The 20,753-nt window shown below is 48.4% G+C and overlaps 1 protein-coding gene across 1 annotated transcript in view; it reads left to right on the forward strand.

The window, feature by feature from the left end:
* Nucleotides 1-20,753, forward strand: part of Myo5c (myosin VC) — a 74,260-nt gene that overhangs the window by 23,648 nt on the left and 29,859 nt on the right. The window contains exons 10-22 of the mRNA XM_027411146.2: nt 1,903-2,168; nt 5,441-5,522; nt 6,140-6,280; nt 8,482-8,607; nt 9,637-9,720; nt 12,284-12,418; nt 12,917-13,014; nt 14,090-14,176; nt 15,441-15,552; nt 16,159-16,370; nt 18,592-18,757; nt 19,008-19,154; nt 19,947-20,111. Of these exons, the coding sequence (XP_027266947.1) occupies nt 1,903-2,168; nt 5,441-5,522; nt 6,140-6,280; nt 8,482-8,607; nt 9,637-9,720; nt 12,284-12,418; nt 12,917-13,014; nt 14,090-14,176; nt 15,441-15,552; nt 16,159-16,370; nt 18,592-18,757; nt 19,008-19,154; nt 19,947-20,111 (1,821 nt within the window). The remainder of the gene's footprint in view (nt 1-1,902; nt 2,169-5,440; nt 5,523-6,139; nt 6,281-8,481; nt 8,608-9,636; nt 9,721-12,283; nt 12,419-12,916; nt 13,015-14,089; nt 14,177-15,440; nt 15,553-16,158; nt 16,371-18,591; nt 18,758-19,007; nt 19,155-19,946; nt 20,112-20,753) is intronic.

The following is a 20,753-nucleotide window of genomic DNA, read 5'->3' on the forward strand; positions in this document are numbered from 1 at the left end:
AATGTGGAGAGAGTAGGGAAGCCTACCATAGGCTGAGGGTCAGTAGCCGGTTTCCCTCCTCCTTAAGGCTATCCCATTCTCCTGGTGACCAGGTGACCAGGATGTACTTCTTCCCCTCCTCTACCTCTCACATTCTCTGCCCCTTCCACCAGTGTCCAGACCTCACAGAGTTTGCCAATCCTCTGATGACTGAGATATTGGGAGAACTGACTAAACTCCCATAGAGTAAACATGGTTCCCACCCAACAAACATGGCCACACTGAGCTCGGTCTCACCAGGTTTTCCATGTGCCATGGAGGCAGTACCTTAGAAAATAAAGAATTCTAAGACTTTTTGTTTTTGTTTTTGTTTTTCAAGACAAGGTTTCTCTGTGGCTTTGGAGACTGTCCTGTAACTATCTCTTATAGACCAGGCTGGTCTCAAACTCACAGAGATCCACCTGCCTCTGCCTCACGAGTGCTGGGATTAAAGGCGTGCACCACCACTGCCTGGCAAGACTTTTAAAAAAAGGGATTTGTTTCTTTCTTTCTTTCTTTCTTTCTTTCTTTCTTTTTTTTTTTTTTTTTTTTTTTTTGTTTTTCGAGACAGGGTTTCTCTGTGGCTTTGGAGGCTGTCCTGGAACTAGCTCTTGTAGACCAGGCTGGTCTCGAACTCACAGAGATCCTCCTGCCTCTGCCTCCAGAGGGCTGGGATTAAAGGCGTGCGCCACCACCACCTGGCTGGGATTCATTTATTCTTATTTTATGTGTATGAGTGCTTCACCTGCGTGTGTGTCTATATACCCTTCCATGTTTGGTGCCCCAGGAGGCCAGTAAGGGTGTCAGATCCCCTGGAACTGGTGTTGCAGACAATTGTGAGTTGCCATGTGGGTGCTGGTCTCAGACCTGGATTCTCTGGAAGAGTGACCAGTGCTCTTAACCCCTGATCCTTCTCTCCAGCCCCAGTTAAGCCTTTAGAAAAGTTGAGTCTTATAATTATTGGTCTTGGCTTTGGTACAGCATACAACTGTTTATCTCAGGAACTTAGAATATCAGACAAACGCTCCTCCTAAGTCAGCCGGCTGCTGCCTCTGTATCCCTCCCCAGCAGGCCCTCTAGCAGAATCTTTTTACTTCAGGGGTTTGGTCCCTTCCTAGACAAGGGTTCTGCCAATCTCTTCCCCAGACTGGAGGTCAGGCAAGGCCAGAAGGAAGTGCTTGCTGTGCCTGTGTGGTAGCAGATGGGTGTGGGTGAATAGCAAGGAGAAGATAGAAAGACTCTTTGGGGTTTAGATTTCCTCCCTCCACTTTCTGAGCATTTAAAGGACAGTCATTGTGTAAGATGCTGCCTACCTTGGGCCGAAGGATGGTGCTCAGTCACATGGACTGGCCAAGTGACGAGATCTGGAGGCAGTGCATGCTAGCTAAAGGCAAATAGCATCCCTCGGGCCCTGTATGCAGCCAGTAGGGCATCTCTCATGTCCAGACTCAAGAGAAAAGAAAGTCATTTTGTGTATAAGGAGAGACTCCCACTAGGTCTGTCTGGTGACAATACCTAGGCACCTTTCAGGGCCGATCACTTGGGGGAATCAAGGTCACATTAAGTGGGGTAGGGTTGGTGCTGACCAGGCTATGACAGGAGAAGTGAGGAAGCAGCTGTGTCTCTGAGGGTGAGGCAGGGCTGCTGGCTTCCACAGCCAGAGTGAAGGGACCCAGAAAAGCACAGTCAGGTCTACAGCAGGGAGAGTGTCTACACAGCCTCCTGCTCTACTCCAGGCCTACTGTGGCTCACAAGGCATGGATATGGATATCTCACACAGCTCCTCCTCTCCTGCATGGGGGCGGGGGGCAGCTTGGCTAGATGGGGCAGTATTAACGTTGGTGGCTGGGTGGCTCTGATAGGGTTTGTGTTTGTTTCTTGAAGGAGGATGACGGTCACCTGAAGGTGTTCTGTGAGCTCTTGGGCCTGGAGACTAGCAAAGTGGCTCAGTGGCTATGCAATAGAAAAATCGTGACTACCTCGGAGACTGTGGTAAAGCCCATGACCAGGCCTCAGGCCATCAATGCCAGGGATGCACTGGCCAAAAAGATCTACGCTCACCTGTTCGACTTCATTGTAGAGAGAATTAACCAGGCACTGCACTTCTCAGGCAAGCAGCACACTTTTATTGGCGTTTTGGACATTTATGGGTAAGATTGTCTTCTATGTGCCTGCCTTTCCTCATTTAAATGTCAAACGCCCTGTTATTTTTAGGTTGCTTCTTTCCACTTGTTTTGCATGATTTGAAGATGATTTTATTTTCCTGTTTTTCATGTAGAGATGTTAAGTACAGCTCCTGGGTCCTTTCTGTAGAGTGTATTAAATAAATGGCAAGCAGGGCCAGGGAGCTTTCTTAGTAGGTAAAATGCTTGCTATGTGAACATGCATTCGAATCCCAATACCCACGTAAAAGGCCAGCCTCACCACAGCACAGGAAAGGCAGAGGAAGGCCAACATAGCTGAACTGATGGGTTCTACGTTCAGCTAAAAAAAAAAAAAAAAACATGAGCACACATAAACAATAAATGCTAAAGTAGTAACAGCCGGCAAACCTCACTGGGCAACAGTTCCTGTGATAAGTGACTTCTCAAGCCACCTGGAAGCACCCCCACTTTTGGTAACAACCAAGGCTTGGAAAATTAAGCTGTTCTCAGCTGGTCCTTTGGCAGGAGGCTGTGGTCTACTTGCATCCCCTACAGGTTGATCCCCTGTAGTACCTTCCTGTTCCCCCAGGGAAATGCCAGTTAGGGCAGGCTAGCATCCTCCCAGTCTGCCTGACCTGCTGTCTCCTGCCCTCACACACCTACATTGCTGTCCTCCCCTGGGCTATAAGAGCTCTGGTTCACCCCACCCCTTATTCATACAGCACAGTGCTTGGGCCTCTCTGGAGTCTGGTTCATTCTTCTCTCTGTCTGGTCCTGCTTTTCTGAATCCTGGGTCCAGCTCCTGTTGAAGGTGCTTACAGGAAGCAGGGTGGAAGCTGGTGGGGAGGGACCCCAAGGAGCTTTCTGGTTGTTAGCAACTGACCTCTCATCTGCCAGTTTCTGACACTCTCCCAGGACCATATCTGGCTTCTTGATGGAACACCGGGAAGATTTGTCCTGTGAAAGGCACTGTGGTTTCTACCATCTGGGGGCTCTTGCCCACACAAAGGGAAGGGCCTGGGCCTTCACATTCCTGCTGTTGTCCACAGAGAGAAAGAGCAAAGGGCCATGGGACAAGGGGCAGTACTTTGTCCTTGAACTTTTCACCCAGGTAGAAAGCCAGCTGTTCCAGGTAAAATGAGATACTAAAGGGAGTTACTGTTTAATGTAGACGACTCATGGCTGGCAATTAAAACATATCAACAGTTTGAAAATACTAATATAATACACTATTGGGATAGGCTAGTAAATTATTTACCCTATCTTATCCCAAGAAACAATTTGAGTTTCTTGAATTGAATAAAAACAATATATATATATATATATATATATTGAATAAAATTGTAATAACTTAGTAGTCTGGTTTAAAATTCTTACATTGAGATGAGAAGTGATTGTTGTATTATCTTGAACTTGCCTTTTAAAATAGCAGAATTTTTTACTTTAGGAGTATATTTCTTCATATTTTTAAAGATTTATTTTATTTTTATTTTGTAGTTATGTATATGTGTGTGTGTAGATGTAGTTTCTGCATGTGTGAGTGCAAATGCCCATAGAGTCCAGAAGAGGGTGTCAGAGCCCCTGGCAGAGAGTTACAGGCAGTTGTGAGCCACCCAACAGTGGGTACCGGAGACTGAACTCTATTCCCCTGCAAGAACAGTACACAATGTTACCTGAGGAGCGGTCTCCCAAGCCCCTTACTTTATACTTTTATCTAACAAGTGCTTGCCAGGCACTGTGTGATGAAAGGTCCTTGCCCTCTGCGACTTCATTTTACTGGTGAAGGAGGCAAGGAAAGGAGTCAGGGTGACTTCTGTGAGAGGAATAAAGGTGTGTGTGTCTGTCTGTCTGTGTGTCTCTGTGTGTATGTCTGTCGAGTCTCTCTCTCTCTCTCAATCTGTGTGTGTGTGTGTGTGTGTGTGTGTACCTCCTAGGGCCTCTCCTGCAGGACTATCAGGAAGTCAAGTGGAGGAAGTCCCTGACGCACTTTGAGTATTTTTTAAAGGTTTATTTATTTATTATGTGTACAGTGTTTTGCCTGCATAGTCACAGACTTCATCTCACAATGCCTAAAAAGTAATTGTTTGACAGTCTGCTCAACTGTGGGAAGCCCTACTCTTGGCCCTAGCCTGAGGTCCCTCCAGGTCCCTCCAGGTCCAAGCCAGCCTCCACTTCAGGTGCTCTGAAAAGAGCCGTTAGCTTCCAGTCACCCTGGACTGTCCAAGAACCTATGGTGGGGTTGGCAGTGACCCCATAGGACCAGAGCCATGGGAGACAAAGCCTTGCGCATGGGGAAGAGGGTGGAGGATAGGGACTTAAGCTGCCTTTTGGGAACCAGTTGCTGCCTCTTGTGCTCTGACCCTCATGTGTAACAATGAAGTCACATTAATCCTTCACCTGAGGCAGTTAGAGCAAAGAGAAGCAGGGCATGCAATGGCAGGCATCTATCTCTTCAGGCTTCCTCCCTGCAGGGTGCTTACCCATGCCAGACAAAGGACTTAGTGTATACCATAGCAAAGCCTACACTGCTGACTCCTCTTGAGAATCAGCTAATGTGAAACCCTGGCCTCATACGTGGCCACAGCTGGCAAGAGCTAAGTGAAGCTGTTCCTTAAGACAATCCTGTTTATCACAAGACCCAAGGGTTCCCTGCTGTGCAGTAACCAGCCAGTCTGGAATTGCTATCTCCTGCCCAGCTGCTCCAGGCTCTTGAGTTTACAACTCTAGTTACCCTGGAGACAGCTATTAAAGCCTGAAAACAAGTCAGGGATGTGTGTGGCTTCCTGTTGGGCTGGGGTATTAAATGAGTTTTGCTCCAGGAACTCTGAAAGTCAGCCTTGGGAAGACAGAATTGTCCTTTCTGGCTCCTCCATGGGCAGGGAGAAGGGAAAGATATGTTCTCTTATTGAAAGCTCAGGCGTCACTGCCGGTCAGGCTCAGTCTACTTACTCTCAGTTATTTCCCATTATGTAGAGCAAGGTCAGTAATGCTGGCACCGTGTTATATGGATTTAGCAATACACCACATGTGACAGGCCTGCTGTAATGTCTGGCTTGCGGAAGGTGAATCATGTACAGTCAGATTCCTTCCAGGGAGGTGGGGAGGGGGGGGTCGTCAACTAGCTTCCAGTTTAGTAGGAACCAGCCACTTTGAAGTAGTTTAAACTTGCCGACAGGATAGCAAACCTCTTAAGCGATGGAATCCTTAAACTGCTAAACAGCAATAAAGGTCTAGGTCCTGCGCTTGCTTTCATTTTAATTTGTTCAACTGTGTTTCAGTTTTGAGACCTTTGATGTCAACAGCTTTGAACAGTTCTGCATCAATTACGCTAATGAGAAGCTGCAGCAGCAGTTTAACCTGGTAGGTGACTGCGGTTTTTTTGTCTTCCTGGGGCCAGTGAGGTGCAGTGCTGATTCCTGACTCTCAGATGCATGCATGGGTGAATAGATAGGTAGAGCTATACAGGGAGTTCCTGTGCCACTATCTGGTCGTGTCTTGAAACTGCATCCCCATCTTCAGCTTCTTTTTGAGCCAACTTGTGGTGTTTTCTTCCCCATCTGTCACCGGTTTCCTTCACTCCAGGAGGAGCCTGAGCCAGTTCCCTGGGAAGCCTCCTGACACCCTAAACTCTAATATAGGTTTTGCACACTGACTGCATAGCCAGCATGCTCTGTGGCTGGGCTGCTTCAGGCTAAGGAAGCTGGTTCTGTCACCAGAGAGCAGCAGTGGCCCACAGGGAGCTATGCCGGTGGTGACACATGGTAGCCAAGGTCTGACACACTCAGGCTGCTGTTGGGGTGACAGCCAGACCCGTAGGAGAAGCTTGGTGGCCCCGTCCCTGGGAAGGGGTGGGCCAGTGTTCCAGGGTTTTCCTGGTCACAAATCAGACCTCCATCTGCATCTTTCAGGCTTGATCCTGCCCTTCATATGCTCCCTTTGATGTTATTTAATTTCCAATTTATCTCTGGGATCCCCAGCACGTCTTTAAACTTGAACAAGAAGAATACATGAAGGAAGACATCCCTTGGACTCTGATAGACTTCTACGACAACCAACCCGTTATTGACTTGATTGAAGCAAAAATGGGCATTTTGGAGTTATTGGATGAAGAATGTTTGGTAACTTTCAAAACGACTGACTTCACGCACACACCACAGAGCGGTCTTCTTGGAGCCACGTCTGTAAAGTCGGGATGTCTTACCCATTTAGTTGGATAGTAACTCTGAGATAATAATGTGTACCTGGAACTCTGAGGCCTAGGACCCTTCCACCCTTAACACACTTGAGTGAATGAAAAACAAAAACAAAACAAAACAAAACAAAACGAGGACATGACACCCCTGGGTATGATGGAGAAGAAGGTTTATTGTAGATGTGAGGGAGAAAACAGCCAGAGGCATCTGGAAGGGTCCAGATTAAACTGGGCCATGGGAGGAGGGGTGGGGTGGGGGGCAAGAGATGAAAAGAAGACAGAGTAGGGCAAGAGAGACTAAGAAGCCAAAAGGCCACATAACCAAACTGGCTGGGTTATATAGGGAGGAACAGCTGGGGAAGGACAGTAAAGTTTGGGAGGTGGAGAGGTTGAGGGTAATGGGCAGGGTATGCCAGCCAGGATGACCCTGTGACAGGGACTTTTGAGTAGAGGCTGGTGGCCAGAGTCTGCTTTGGCATGGTAAATAGGCATCGCAGTTGATATTTGTCCTGAGTTCAAGACCTAACAGGGTCTCGTGCACAATGGGTAGGGTAACATCCAGCAAGCAGATGGATATGTAGGCACACAGAGAATGGCTCCCTCCACCCTTAACTCTAACAACAAGGACAAAGTTTCCTTCTTCCTGGTTCTGGTGAGTCACCGGAAGAGGGAGTGAAAAGTCAACACCATCTGATTCCAGAGAATCTCTAGGAGTTGTCTTGTTATTTTTGCCCTTTGGGAGGAGCAACCTAAAGGTGGGCCAGTCTGGCAGTGTGCCCCAAGAACGAATAATCCCCAGGAGAGTATGAATGGGCTTGAAACAGTAGCTTCTGACACTGGAGCAGACTTTTCTCCCCCAAAGATGTATTTGCTTAAAAATAATGACACAATATGTCAAGTCCAAAAGAAATGGCTAACTGTGGCGCCTCTTAGTTTACCAAACCCCATTCTGGCATGCAGGCTCGCTCAGTACCTGTAGCTCCTCTCAGCTCTCCCCCTGCCCTCTACCCTAAACTTCTCCAACTCATGGGCTTCCCTTCCCCCAACTGCTCATTCCCATATAACCCTGCCATTTTGGCCATGAGCTCTCTTGACATCCCTGCCCCTCACTTGGTCCTCGTTTTTCTTCATCTCTTCTCTCCCACTTTCTCTCTCCCTCATCTCTCTCTCCTCTCATGGCTGCGTTCAGTCTACTACTTTCTCTCCCTGCTCTGGACTCCTCCAGATGCCTCTGGCTGTATTCTCCCTCTGCAAGGGAGATCTACAAGGTAAAATCTCCCCCTCAACCGTACCTGAGATCCATCGTGGCTTCATTTTTATACACAATAGCAAGGACTTCTTGATGGTTCCTTCCTGGAATTCTTGGTTCCATGGTTCTTCCTGATCATTTTTTCCATGTATCACCTGTACACCAGCTCTTGCAGGCCTCAGGCTGGTGTACTGGAATGTTCTAGTGGCAGGAGTATAGAGGCTGAGGTAGACTCCAAGTAAGTACTGAAGTATTTCCTAAGGTGACCTGGAAGTCACTGAGACACAAGAGGGTATTGAGTTCACTATGTTTGGGTTGAATTTAGCCAGTAGTGTTGAAACGCCAGCATTAATAACAGCCTTTTCAAGGAGTTTAATTGGATCTTGGTTCTGGGAGCCAGGAAAACAAACAAACACAACAAAAACAACTTTTTCCTCTGAGATGGGACAAGGAAGATGCACACCTGGTGCTCTCCTTCCCATCACTCGGAGTGGCGTCAGGCTCCCACCCCATCCTCTCTCCCTGAACTGTGAGGCTTCTGTGAAAAGAATGATGAAATATTGCCTATCCTGCACTATACAAGTCATGACATGACCATTTCCCTTCAAAAGGGACTGGTATAGCCATTTAAATGTTGTGATAAATATGTCATATATTACCACAATTATTATCTGCCCAGAATAAAAGTTAGCTATCTATAAAGATTAGGTCAAAGGCAGGCGGATGCTTAGAACTGCTCAGAGGAAGAGGGACCTCTAGCTTGGAGGGGCTCCCTGAGGCAGCGGACTGCCTTGGTGCCCCCAAATCATCCTCTTTTTTCCTCTCGCCATCTTTCATCCTGTCTCCTTACTTGAGTTTGTCTGTGCCTTCTCTTCCAGTTGCCTCATGGAACAGATGAAAACTGGCTTCAAAAGCTGTACAACAATTTTGTCAACAAGAACTCTTTATTTGAAAAGCCCAGAATGTCAAACACATCCTTCATCATCCAGCACTTTGCTGACAAGGTACAGTAAGAACCCATGTGCCCTCTCCAGGACAGGACTTCTCTGGTGTGGTTGGATTCAAGTCCTACTGAGGGGAACTGGGGAGAGAAGTCAGTAGAGTTACTGCCCGACAGCTTTAGAACCCAAGTTCAATCCCCCGAGCCCTTTGTTAAAAAAAAAGGAAGGAAGGAAGGAAGGAGGGAGGGAAGGAAGGAAGGAAGGAAGAAAGCAGGTATGGTGACACATATGTATAATCCCATTATCCCTGGGGAAATAGGGACAGATTAATTCCTGGTGCTCAAAGGCACCTGGAAGAGTTCAGAGCAGAGAGTAAAAGAAGCAGACTGGGCTGGACATGGCCAGGATTAACTTGAAGAGAAGGGAGAACAGCAGGAGAGAGTAGTGGAGATAGCAAGAGAAAGAGAAAGAGAATAGCCAGATAGCAAGAGAGCAAGAGAAGGGATAGAGGAGACTAGGTGAGGAGGGAATCTATGATCTGGAGCAGGCCTTGGGGTTTGGGGAAGGGGGAGGAGCCAAGATGGGACTTTCGAATGTATTACGAGTACTTGTGAGTGGAAGCTGAAGGGGCCTGGAAGCTAGCGCAAGCGTTGATAGGCTGACAGCTGCTGTTGGCCAATGGAGCCATGTGTCCCTTTTGCCAGAAGCAAGGGTACTGGAACATGTTTCAAAAGTTCCTGAGGAATGTTGGCTTTTATCTAACCACCAGAAATCCTGCTACAGTCTAGACTGAGCTCATTTCTGGATATATGTACTGCCTGAGACTTTACCACACATACACACACACACACACACACACACACAGAGAGAGAGAGAGACAGAGACAGAGACAGAGACAGAGACAGAGAGACAGACAGAGACAGAGAGATGAGACCTGGCAGTGTAGCTCGGTGGTAGAACACATGCTCAGTGCATGTAAAGCCCTGTGTTTGATCGCATGTACTACAAAGAAAAGAAAGAAAGGGGAAAGACAAGCTTGTACCTGATGCTGTGGGCGCTAGGCTCTGGGGTGACTGGCCTCTCTCTGCACAGGTGGAGTACCAGTGTGAAGGCTTCCTGGAGAAGAACAGAGACACTGTCTATGACATGCTGGTTGAAATCCTCCGAGCAAGCAAGGTTGGCAGGGGCCCCAGCGGCACAGGCTGCTGCTTATTGTGTAACTGACACAGGAAGGGTAGAGTTGGAGAGAAAGGAGCTACTGGGTAACAGCACCTTGTAGCAGTTATTTTTTATTTCGTTTTTTTTTTTTTTCACGGCTGAATAAAATTCCATTGTATACATGTACCACATTTTACTTGGTTTGGAACTGGAGGTAAAGTATATTTTAGTATCTGGAAGCATTGTAAACCACATACATGTGGTCGGACATGCAAGCGACCAAAGGAGGACAGCTAACACAGCTGGTCAGGAAAGCACACTTCACATTTGGCTCCTTCATTCATACAAAGGAACGTGGCACTAGCTGTGTGTAAGTCCCCATCCTCACTTCTGGGGACACAACAGTGAACATTCCTAATGAACAAGTCTTTCCAGAGGCACCCATATTCTAGAGGAAACCATAAATAAGCAGTGTGAGGTACCCACAGCACTCAAAGAAAACCAGAACAAAGAGCTGGGGAGATGTCAGTAAGTAAAATGACTGCATCACAAGCATGAGGACTTAAGTCTGATCCTCAGTGCCCATGGCAAAAAGCCCTCTCGTAGCACTGTGCACCTGTAGTCCCAGCACTGGGGAGGCAGACAGACAGATCTCTGGAGCTTGCTGATCAGCCAGAGTAGCTAAGCTGGTAAGTTCCAGGTTCAGTGAGAGATCTTATCCCAAAATATAAGGCGAAGAATTACTGAAGAACACACCCAACATCAACACACACACACACAGACGCACGCACGCACGCACGCACGCACGCACGCACGCACGCACACACACACACACGCCTGCACACACATATCATAAGAAAGTCAAACCAAGTGTGGAATGGCAGAAGGAAGTGTGCCCTGGGGCAGTAGGTCCTAGAATCCACTGATCTCCATATGAATGATTCCTGGCCTTTTCTTCCCACTCAAACATTTCCTTACAAAACTTTGAGAAGAGGCATTTCATAGATAGGTCTTTGTTGTATAGTAATGTTATCTATATTTGTTTCCCTCTTCTAGAAGATCCAATCCACTGTTGAAAACGCTCCCATCTTTTGGCAATTTCCTAAGTGAGCCTGAGCAATTGCACTGATGATCATAAACAGATGCTAATTGGAAACGACCACATGCATCAAAGTGGCTCACAGACAAGCACTCAGGGTTGACATGGACTGTGTCTTGTGACAGAATTAGTTGACTTAAATGCTGAGCATTTACTCAGCCCCAAGCTTACCTCAGGTCCTGGCTAGAAGATGAGGCCTCTGGCAGTGGATCAGTATTTATCCCTAGTATGCCAATGGAGCCCATTTTGTATACTAGGGAGCCCATTCCACATAGAGGGATACTCTCTCAGCCTAGACACACGGGGGAGGGCCTAGGCCCTGCTCCAAATGATATGACAGACTTTGAGGATCTAAATGGAAGGCCTCACCGTCCCTGGGGAGCAGAAAGGGGATGGGATGGGGGATGGTGGGGGGCAGGGAATGAGGGAAGGGAGGGGGAACTGGGATTGACATGTAAAACAAGCTTATTTCTAATTTAAATTTAAAAAGGAAAAAAAAAAAAAAAAACAGAAGATGTCTTATAGCCCCAGCAGCAGCAGCGGGTCTGTCTCCTGAGCTAACAGGTGGGAACTCCAGATGCAGCCAGGGCCCAGAGGCACAGGAGGATGCAAAGGGTCCTGCTTTGGAGGGCATTGTCCACTTTCAAAGAATGAATGATGACAGAAGACAGCCCCGTGACACAACTGATGTACAGCAGAATATGGATGCCTCAAAGAGGAGCAAATAAAGACGAGAGACCAGAGGCAGGACAAAGGCCAGCCTGGGCTCTGCAGTAGTAGCAAGATCTAGGTCAGCCTGGGCTACATAGTGAGACCCTGCCTCAAAAAATAAAAATGTCTAAGGAGCTAGCTCAGTAAGTGATTACCATACAATAATGAGAACCAGTCTGAGCCCCAGCACCTATGGTACACACATGTATGTAACCCCAGCAGGTGGGGAAGTGGAAATGGACTTCCTGGTCTTCCTGTGTTATGATTTTGGTAAGCCCCAAGCCTGGGGTCGTCCTTTGGCTTCCATACCCATGTCTATCCTTGTGTACACGCACCTTCACACACATAAACACACGATATACATAAACACATCCACATATAAACATGGATTTGGGGTGTGGGCTCAGCATTGTGAATAGGGGTGTGGCTGGAAGACACTGTCACAGCCTTGATTCTGGAGCAGGGCTTGGATCTGCAGGGAGGAGTGAGTGGGCTGAGAAAAGAGTCTAGCTGAGCCGGGGGCTCAGGAGGGGTCGTAGATGTCTCGTCTGCTGGCTGGAGCAGTGCGTACACGCAGACACTAGCACAGCTGTCCCAGGAAGGAGGCCATGGGTGTCACCATCAATAGGCTCTGCCTTATTCCATGGAGCTCCGGCTGAAGAGGTGGCTGGGGCTAGCACTCTGAAACCTCTCATGTAGATAGCTGTTATGACTGTGAATTCCGCTTGTGTTAGTCAACACTTGGAGACATTAAAACCCTCTCTGTTCCAGTTTCATCTCTGCGCCACCTTTTTCCAAGAAAACCCTGCTCCGTCTTCTCCCTTTGGTTCAACGATCACAGTTAAATCTGCAAAGCAGGTCATCAAGCCAAACAGCAAGCACTTCCGGACCACAGTCGGGAGCAAGGTATACAGGAGTGAGGTGGGAGGCGGCCAGCCAGTAGCGTCAGGCTCTGGGGAGCCAGACACCTGTGCGACCCATAGCTCAAGTATGGCCGCAGACAACAGGCTTCTTCCAACCCATCTGTTAGCACTGCCAACTAACTCCCAGTTCAACACATCCAAGGCCTCTTCTCAGCCTGTGCAGTCATGGGATTCATTAGTTCTCTGCTGCAGGGGAACTGGTCAGAGTATATGGATGTGTGTGTCAGGGGGTGTACACAGGTACTCGAAGAGGCCAGAAAAGGGTGTTTGATCCCCTGGAGCTAGAGTTACAGGCATCTGTGAACCACCCAATGTGGGTGCTGCTAACAAAACTCCGGTCTTCCAGTAGAGCCACACGTGCTCCTAACTGAGCCATCTCTCCTGCCCTAAGATTACCTCTGCTTACTGATCGGCTTTATTTGTCTTGATCTAAGCATTAAATCATTGCAGAGCAACCCTGACCTCTGGCCCTGTTTCCTAGTTCCGAAGCTCTCTGTACTTGCTCATGGAAACCCTTAATGCCACCACACCCCACTACGTTCGGTGCATCAAGCCAAACGATGAGAAGCTGCCCTTTGAGTAAGTATTCTTGTCGAGGAAATGCAAGCCCTGCAAAAACGGCATCCTACTGTGACCAAGGGCAGCTTAAAGAAGAAAGAGTTCCTTTGAGCTAACGGTTCCAGAGGGAGACTCCCGAATGGCGAGGGAGGGAGGCATGGCAGCAGGCAGCAAGAGTGAGAAGCTGGACTCTCGAGTCTCTATTCACATGCAGGAAGCAGAGAGAGCAAACTGGAAATGGGCCAAGGCTATAAACTCTCAAAAGACCCCTCCTCCCACCCTGCCCCTTGCGCACCCCGCCACACCCGTGTGCTTGCTCCAGCAGGGCTCCAGCTTGTAAAGATCCCATGACCTTCCCAAACAGGCTACAACTGGGGACCAAGTGTTCTAAGACCTGAGCCTGTGGGAGGAGGCTTTTCGAATTTAAATGACCAGGATTTTGGAGTTTGCTGAGATTCCTCATGAACTTTACAGTGTTTCTGAGTTCTTCAATGATTCGGTGTTGCCTTTTATATGTTAGCAGGCCTTCTCTGGTTGGTTAAACCACCTCAACTCCAGGCCTGAGTTTGAAATAATTGTCTCCAAGCACAAGTTAGACACCCAGGACCCAAGCCCCTCTGCTTGTATAATGGGCATATGTGCATGGGGGGTGGGAGGGCTGACATAGCATAAGACATCAGATTTGGTCTCAGGGGCCCTGGGGTAAAAGCCTCTAACCAATGAATGTAAATCGTGAAGTCCTTGTTAACCTACTGGAGCTAAAAGGGAAGCCCTTAGAGTCAGTGGAGGTGCTGGGTGTGTCTGTGGGGTACCAACAGTGTTAGTCCTGGGTCCTAAGGCCCCCCCCCTCACATCCCTCAGTCAGAGCTCCTTGGCACACCTACCTACCCCCCCAGCTTCTAGACAGCTTCACAGAGAGGCTGTTCCAGAACATTCTGTAGCTACTTCTGCAGGTCTGCTGTGTGCCTGGCACTCTGTGTGAGTTGAGGGTGAAGAGGCAACAGGGCTGGGCCCTGCTGTCCAGGCCTCCGTGCTGCACATGTTCTGGGACATTCCGTGGTCATAGGGTCTGAACACACTGTAACATTGCTTCAAGGTTTGACTCCAAACGAATCGTCCAGCAGCTGCGAGCCTGTGGTGTTTTAGAAACAATTCGAATCAGTGCCCAGAGCTACCCCTCCAGGTAGGTTGTTGTAAGCTGAAGCACAATGAAGCCACCAGACAGGACCACACCATTGGCAGAAAGTTTATTAGGAGAATCAAACTGGTGTGTGTGTGTGTGTGTGTGTGTGTGTGTGTGTGTGTGTGTGTGTAGAGTGTAGAACAGGACAGTGGGAAGGCTGGGTGTGGGTCTAGTCCACCTAGTCTAGACTAGGGTGAACCTGTTGCAGACTTGTTTGGGTTAAACAGAAACTGGATACACTTTGCCAGAGTTGGTTGGCTGTAGGGGGACAGATAAGGGAAGCAATGGCTTTTCCATGACAAACAGAAACCTGCTTCACAGGATTTCTGAGGAAGGCTGTTTCGGTTTTTGTTTATTCAATAGCAGTCCTTCTGTTTACCCAATCAGAGTCCAGCCTGAGCTGGCCTATGCTGTCATCTAAATGATATCCTAAGACACTGTCAGCGGCACCACCATTTTGGGTGTTCACTTTGGACCTAACAGTTGCCCTCATTCAAGTGTTTGCTGAGAACAGGTAGAATAGTGGCAATTTTTTTAATAAGCATTGCATTTCGTAAGGTGCATTTTCCTGGAGGAAGGTCAGGGTAGAAATGCCCATCTTTCCTCACAGTGACCAAATACCTGAGGAGACAAGGGAGGCAGGGTTATTTTGGCTCATGGTTTCAAAGGTTTTGGTCCATGGCCATTTGGCTTTGTTTCCGGTCACAGCATCACGGAGCGGGGCACATGTGGACCACAGTGGCTCACCTCACTGTAGGCAGGAGGCAGATAGAGGGACAAAAGGGAGGGGTCAGGGACAAAGCTGTACCCATAGTGAGCTACTTCCTCCAACTTAGCCCCATGTCCTTTCTGGTTTCCACCCCTCCAATAGACTCCATCCATGGGATAATCCATTAATTAGACCAGAATTCTCAGGATCCAATTGCTTTCAGGAGCCTTGCCTCCGAACACCGTGTTAAGGACCTAGCCTTCCACATCTGAGCCTTTGGGAAATATATAATGTCTGATCTGTGACAAAGGTGCTATAGGATCTCAGAAGCACCTCAGGCCCCCATCTCAGGTGCTGGTGATGGTCCCAGCTGCCTTGTCAAGACAGGAGCTGAGGAGGGACAGAGGGTTGGTTGAAGCAGTTCAATCATGGTGCACATGCTGGGTGTTTTGGCATTGACACAGGGGAATGTCACCAGAGCAGACTGTGCCACCTCCCCCGTGGGTGGGGGCAACATAGTCCCCTGCATGAAGAGCCTCCTCTCTGATTTTGCAGGTGGACATACCTCGAGTTCTACAGTCGCTATGGCATCCTTATGACCCAGCAGGAGCTGTCCCTCAGTGATAAGAAAGAGGTGTGCAAGGTGGCTTTGCACAGGCTCATCCAGGTTGGTCTCGTCTGCTGGGATCTTGGGCTCTTTCCAGCAGCGTGCCTCCCAAACCTGTCCCTTCACGTGCTAGTGAGACGGCAGCAGCCATGCCCACTGTGGCAAGATCCCTTAACAGCAGGCATCTCCCTTAGGGATCTAAACCCTGAATTCCACCGCCATCCCCCTGCCTCATTCTCCTATGATCCAATACCATCCTCCATGCACCTGGGTCACAGGACATGGTCAGATGAGGTGCTAACCAAGCAGCGTGGTCATGTTGCTCAGCATGGATTGAGGTTATTACTGAGGCAATGAGTTAGAGTGGAAAAGAGATGGCAAGCTATGACAGCCAGAAATGGGATAGGGACACAAAGATGGTAAGTCAAGACAGCCAGGAGATGGGATAGTGACATAAGATGGCAAGTCATGATGGCCAGGAAATGGGATAGGAACATGTACCCAAAATCAAGACAGAAAACAATATGCACCTTGAAGTTTCTAGATTGTGATTCTGGGTTTTCTGACTTGTACCAAAGTAATACCAATAGCTTGGAAATCTTTTGACTCTCTCAATGTCAAATCTAAAAGCCTTTATTTCTAACTTGCATCTTTCTTCTCTTCCAGGATTCTAACCAATACCAGTTTGGTAGAACCAAAATTTTCTTCAGAGCAGGACAAGTGGCTTATTTAGAGAAACTCCGCTTAGATAAACTGAGGCAGGATTGTATTATGATTCAAAAGCATGTGCGGGGCTGGCTGCAGAGGAAGAAGTTCCTCCGAGAGAGACAAGCTGCCCTGACAATCCAGCAGTACTTCCGGGGTCAGCAAACAGTGAGGTAAGTGTATGAGGAAGGCGACACCGGGGTCATACCAATTACTTCCCAGGTCAACAGTGGGGTATGCTGGACCCACGGAGAACAGCTAGGTCATAGGGCTTTCACTGCTGGAGTACCCAGGAGGAGGGGCAACTGAGGACAGGAGTCTTTTTCTTGCTCCATGGACACAGGTGTGGGTGAGGGGTCCCTACCAGTGACCATGCGCCTGGATGTGAGAAGGTCCTGTTCTGTGAGCCATCTCTTCACAGACAGGATTGGTCCTTTTCATCTGATCTAATATGAAATATAATTGTTTTACTTATGTTTCTTGGCCATTCACAAATCCACCTCCTCCATGGGCTTATGTGCTCTGAAGGGAAGAGCCTATGTTCACCTCCAGACCTTTAGGCCCATGTTAACAAGCTTTCCTATACAAGAGCCAGGCAATAACTATTTGAGGCTTTAATGGCTCATGACATCTGATGCAACTTCTACTGCAAGCAGATGCATTAGCCTATTTTCTGTGGCTGTAAGAAAGGGCCTGAGACTTGACACATTATGAAGAACAGGGTTGTTGAGATTACAGTTTTGGAGTATGAGTTGTTTTGGCCTCTGATAATGGCCTCTATTGCTGTGACACTGTGTGACAGAGAAAAGAGCCAGAAACAGCCACGTGGGAAAGGGACCAAGTTCATGGGGCTACCTCTATATAAAGCCACTCTCATTAAGTATGGTGTTATGTCCTGTAATCCCAGCACTCAGGAGACTGAGTCAGGGGAATGCTGTGGGTTTTAGGCCAGGCTAGGCTAAATTATGAGTACTAGGCCAGTCAAGATTTTGCTATGAAATAGCAACACCCTGTCTCTCAATAAATAGATAAGTAAGGGCCAGAGAGATGGCATTTACTGCAAAGCATAACAACTAAGTTTGTATCCAAGCACCATGTGGAAACAGCTGGGCTTGTCCACACATGCCTGTAACCATGAAGACAGGATTGCTGGGGCTTGTTGGTCACCAGCCTGACTCCAGGTTCAACAAGAGGCCTTGTCTCATGGGAATATGGCAGAGAGTGAGAGCAGGAATGTGACATTCTCCTCTGGCTTCCATGTGCACATGGGCACATACCTGTGCATGTGTGTCACACACTCACACATACACACAAAAATAAAATAAATTCTAAAATAAAAAGTAAAAAGGATAAAAAAAAGCCCACCCCCCTTAGCTCTGACTCATATTGAGCCACTCAGAGGCCATGTTTCCAGTGGCCTACCTTCCACAAGGCCACCCCTTACATCACAACCAGGGCCAGGTGTCCAGCATATAAACTCTGCGGGGACGCACTGAAGGCCAGCTCCGGTTACAACAGCTGCTGTCAGCAGTGTGTGTAGAGCAATCACAGGTGTGTCCATCAAGGCTTGATGGTGTCAGCAGATTTGACCCTCAGGTCATGGTCTGCCAACTCCAAATCTCTCCATGAATGAATGCATGAGCAAGTAGGGGTTCCAGGGCACTGACATCCTCATAGTTTAGACGTGGGCTGTGCATCTGTTGGTTAACCGGCTCAAGCAAACACATATGGGAGACAGCCCATGTGGCCCCTCCGTGCCAGAGTGACCCACACTGAGGTCAGCGTAACACGAAAAATAAAGACCCAGAGACTGATATTGGAGTTCAAGCTGAGTATCAGAGAAGCAAAGCAGCCAAGCCAGTAGCTCTTACCTCTACCCAACTGAAATGGCAATCCTGTCTCCACAAATCCTCAGAGGCAAAAGGCTCTGGATTCCTGTCTCCTCTTCTCTATATTCCTTTCTCTGCCCAGCCATATCCTCCTGTATCCACCTCCCTAGTCCTGGGATTAAAGGCGAATGATCCCAGGTGCTGAGATCACCTTTGTGTGAGTTGTTTCTTTTAGGACTGCATCAATTTCGTGTAATCAGTGTGGCCTTGAACTAACAGAGATCTGTCTACCTCTTAATCCTGAGTCCTGGCATTAAAGGTGTGTGCCCAGCTTCTATGGCTAACTAGTATGGCTGCTTTGCAATTTTGATCTCCAGTGGCTTTAATAAATCATAAACGATATAGCACAACAGATGGACCTGAAGTTGCAGCAGGATGGACCACTTAATGGTAGAGATGTAAGAACCTGATAAGCCCCCTCACTGAAAGGTGCTGCCCAAACTTGTGGTTCATGGTGAAGGCTGAGGCTCTGACCACCCGCTCACACTGCCTCTCTTTACCCAAGGAAGGCCATCACTGCCACTGCTTTGAAGGAGGCCTGGGCAGCCATCATCCTCCAGAAGCATTGCCGAGGGTACCTGGTCCGCAACCTGTACCAGCTGATCCGAGTGGCCACCATCACCATCCAGGCCTACACAAGGGGTTTCCTGGCCAGGAAGCAGTACCGCAAGGTATGGAGTGGACACAGACTGCTGTTCACTCATCAATTTGGGCGTTCCAGTGAAAGAGGTACCCTCATTGCCCTGGGGGTTTGCCCAAGGCTTTGCTTCAGCTTTCAGGGATAAAAGGCTCAGTGGATCAGTGATGGGAGATTCTTGTCCTGCACTGTGGGAATGCCCTGGGGCTGGCTCTCCTGGCGATAAAGGACCTGGAGAGAGTGGCAGGGAATCTGGCTGACACTTCACAAGGCTCCTTCTCCAGTTGCTGCAGGAGCACAAGGCTGTGATCCTTCAGAAGTATGCAAGGGCATGGCTGGCCCGGCGCAGATTCCAGAGCATCCGCAGGTTTGTGCTCAATATCCAGCTGACTTACAGGGTCCAGCGTTTGCAGAAGAAGCTGGAGGACCAGGTAGGTATCAGTGTGCGTGTGTGTGTGTGTGTGTGTGTGTGTGTGTGTGTGTGTCTATGTTTATGCATGTTCATATGTGCAAATGTACATGTCTATATAAATGTTTGATTACTCCCTATCCTATCCTTTTTGAAGCAAGGACTGTCAGTCAAACCCAGAACTCACTCATATGGCTAGTGGCACCTACTAGCTAATTTTCTTTAGGAATCCACTTTTTCTACCTTCCAAGGCTAGTGTTACAAGCAGGCCACTGTGACCATCTGACATTTTTGTTAATTCTGGGAACCCAAACTCTAGCACTTTGTCTTGGGAGGCAAGCATTTTAATCTTAGCGCCACCTCCCCTGCCCCCTACAACCTGCCTTAACCTGCCTTCTGTGAGTCTATCCTGACCCACTGAGCACATCACCTGTGTTGCCTGGGGCCCACCCCATGGCCTCCAGAGATCGCAAGTCCCCTCTTTAGAAGTCCATTTTTTCCCAATATTCCTATCCCGGGTCCACAGATGAAGATACAGCATATAATTTTTGAGGTAAACACAACATAGCCTCTAGTATTAAAGTTGTTGCAGTGTCCCAGGAGCAGATGGGCCACCCATGGCAAGAGTCACCAGCTCAGAAAGAATCTACCTCACTCGTTCTGTGGGAAGATGCTAATACATGTCACTTGTGGTGTTGTAGATAATAAATGCCACTTGTGGCTGTTGTAGATACATGCTACGTTGTCATGCGAGGCATGAATCCAGTGGCTGCTTCTCTTTGAACAGACCTTTGACCTCAGAGTCTTTCTCCAGGGCAAAGAGAACCATGGACTGGTGGAGAAGCTGACCAGCCTGGCCACTCTGCGGGCTGGCGACCTGGAAAAGCTTCAGAAGCTGGAAGCGGAGCTGGAGAGAGCAGCCAGCCACCGACACAGCTATGAAGAGAAGGGCAGGAGATACAGGGACACGGTGGAGGAGGTCAGAAGTATACCACATGGGGGAGTCCACACTCCCCCTGTCTTAGCAGAGGAGGCAAAGGTTGCTTGTGCTGCAATAAAGCAGGACTTCACAGCCCTGACAAAGGCAGCCCAGAGGCCTGGGCTCTGGGGAGAATCGTGTGCTTAGGGGAGGGATCAGATGCTCTCCCTGTCCACCTTTGCAAACGGACACAAAGCCCAAGCAACACTGCTGGCTGCTTCCTTCCTCCCTCTGTCACTTGTCCACTTGCATGGGCCCTGGAGGCCACCTGTTCCTGAACTGTGCTGCAGAACCTGGGGCAGATTTTATCTCTCAGGTCCAGTGAGAAATCCCGACATCCTAGATTCCTATCTTGACTTTGCTGCTGGCTGTCGTGCAGCTTGGCCAGGTCACTGACCTTCTGAACTTCAGCTTCCTCGTATTTAAAACAGAAATGACAAAAGGAGGCTGGAAAAAGACTTAGGGGTGAAGTTTTCATGGAAAATAATTTAGCCAGTGCCCACCATGGGCCCCACACAGGCATGGGCAGGTGCATTCTAGCATATTCTTTTTTTGTTTTGTTTGTTTGTTTGTTTTTTGAGACAGGGTTTCTCTGTGGCTTTGGAAGCTGTCCTGGAACTAGCTCTTGTAGACCAGGCTGGT

Source organism: Cricetulus griseus, chromosome 4 (assembly GCF_003668045.3).
Source record: "Cricetulus griseus strain 17A/GY chromosome 4, alternate assembly CriGri-PICRH-1.0, whole genome shotgun sequence".
Lineage (NCBI taxonomy): Eukaryota > Metazoa > Chordata > Mammalia > Rodentia > Cricetidae > Cricetulus > Cricetulus griseus.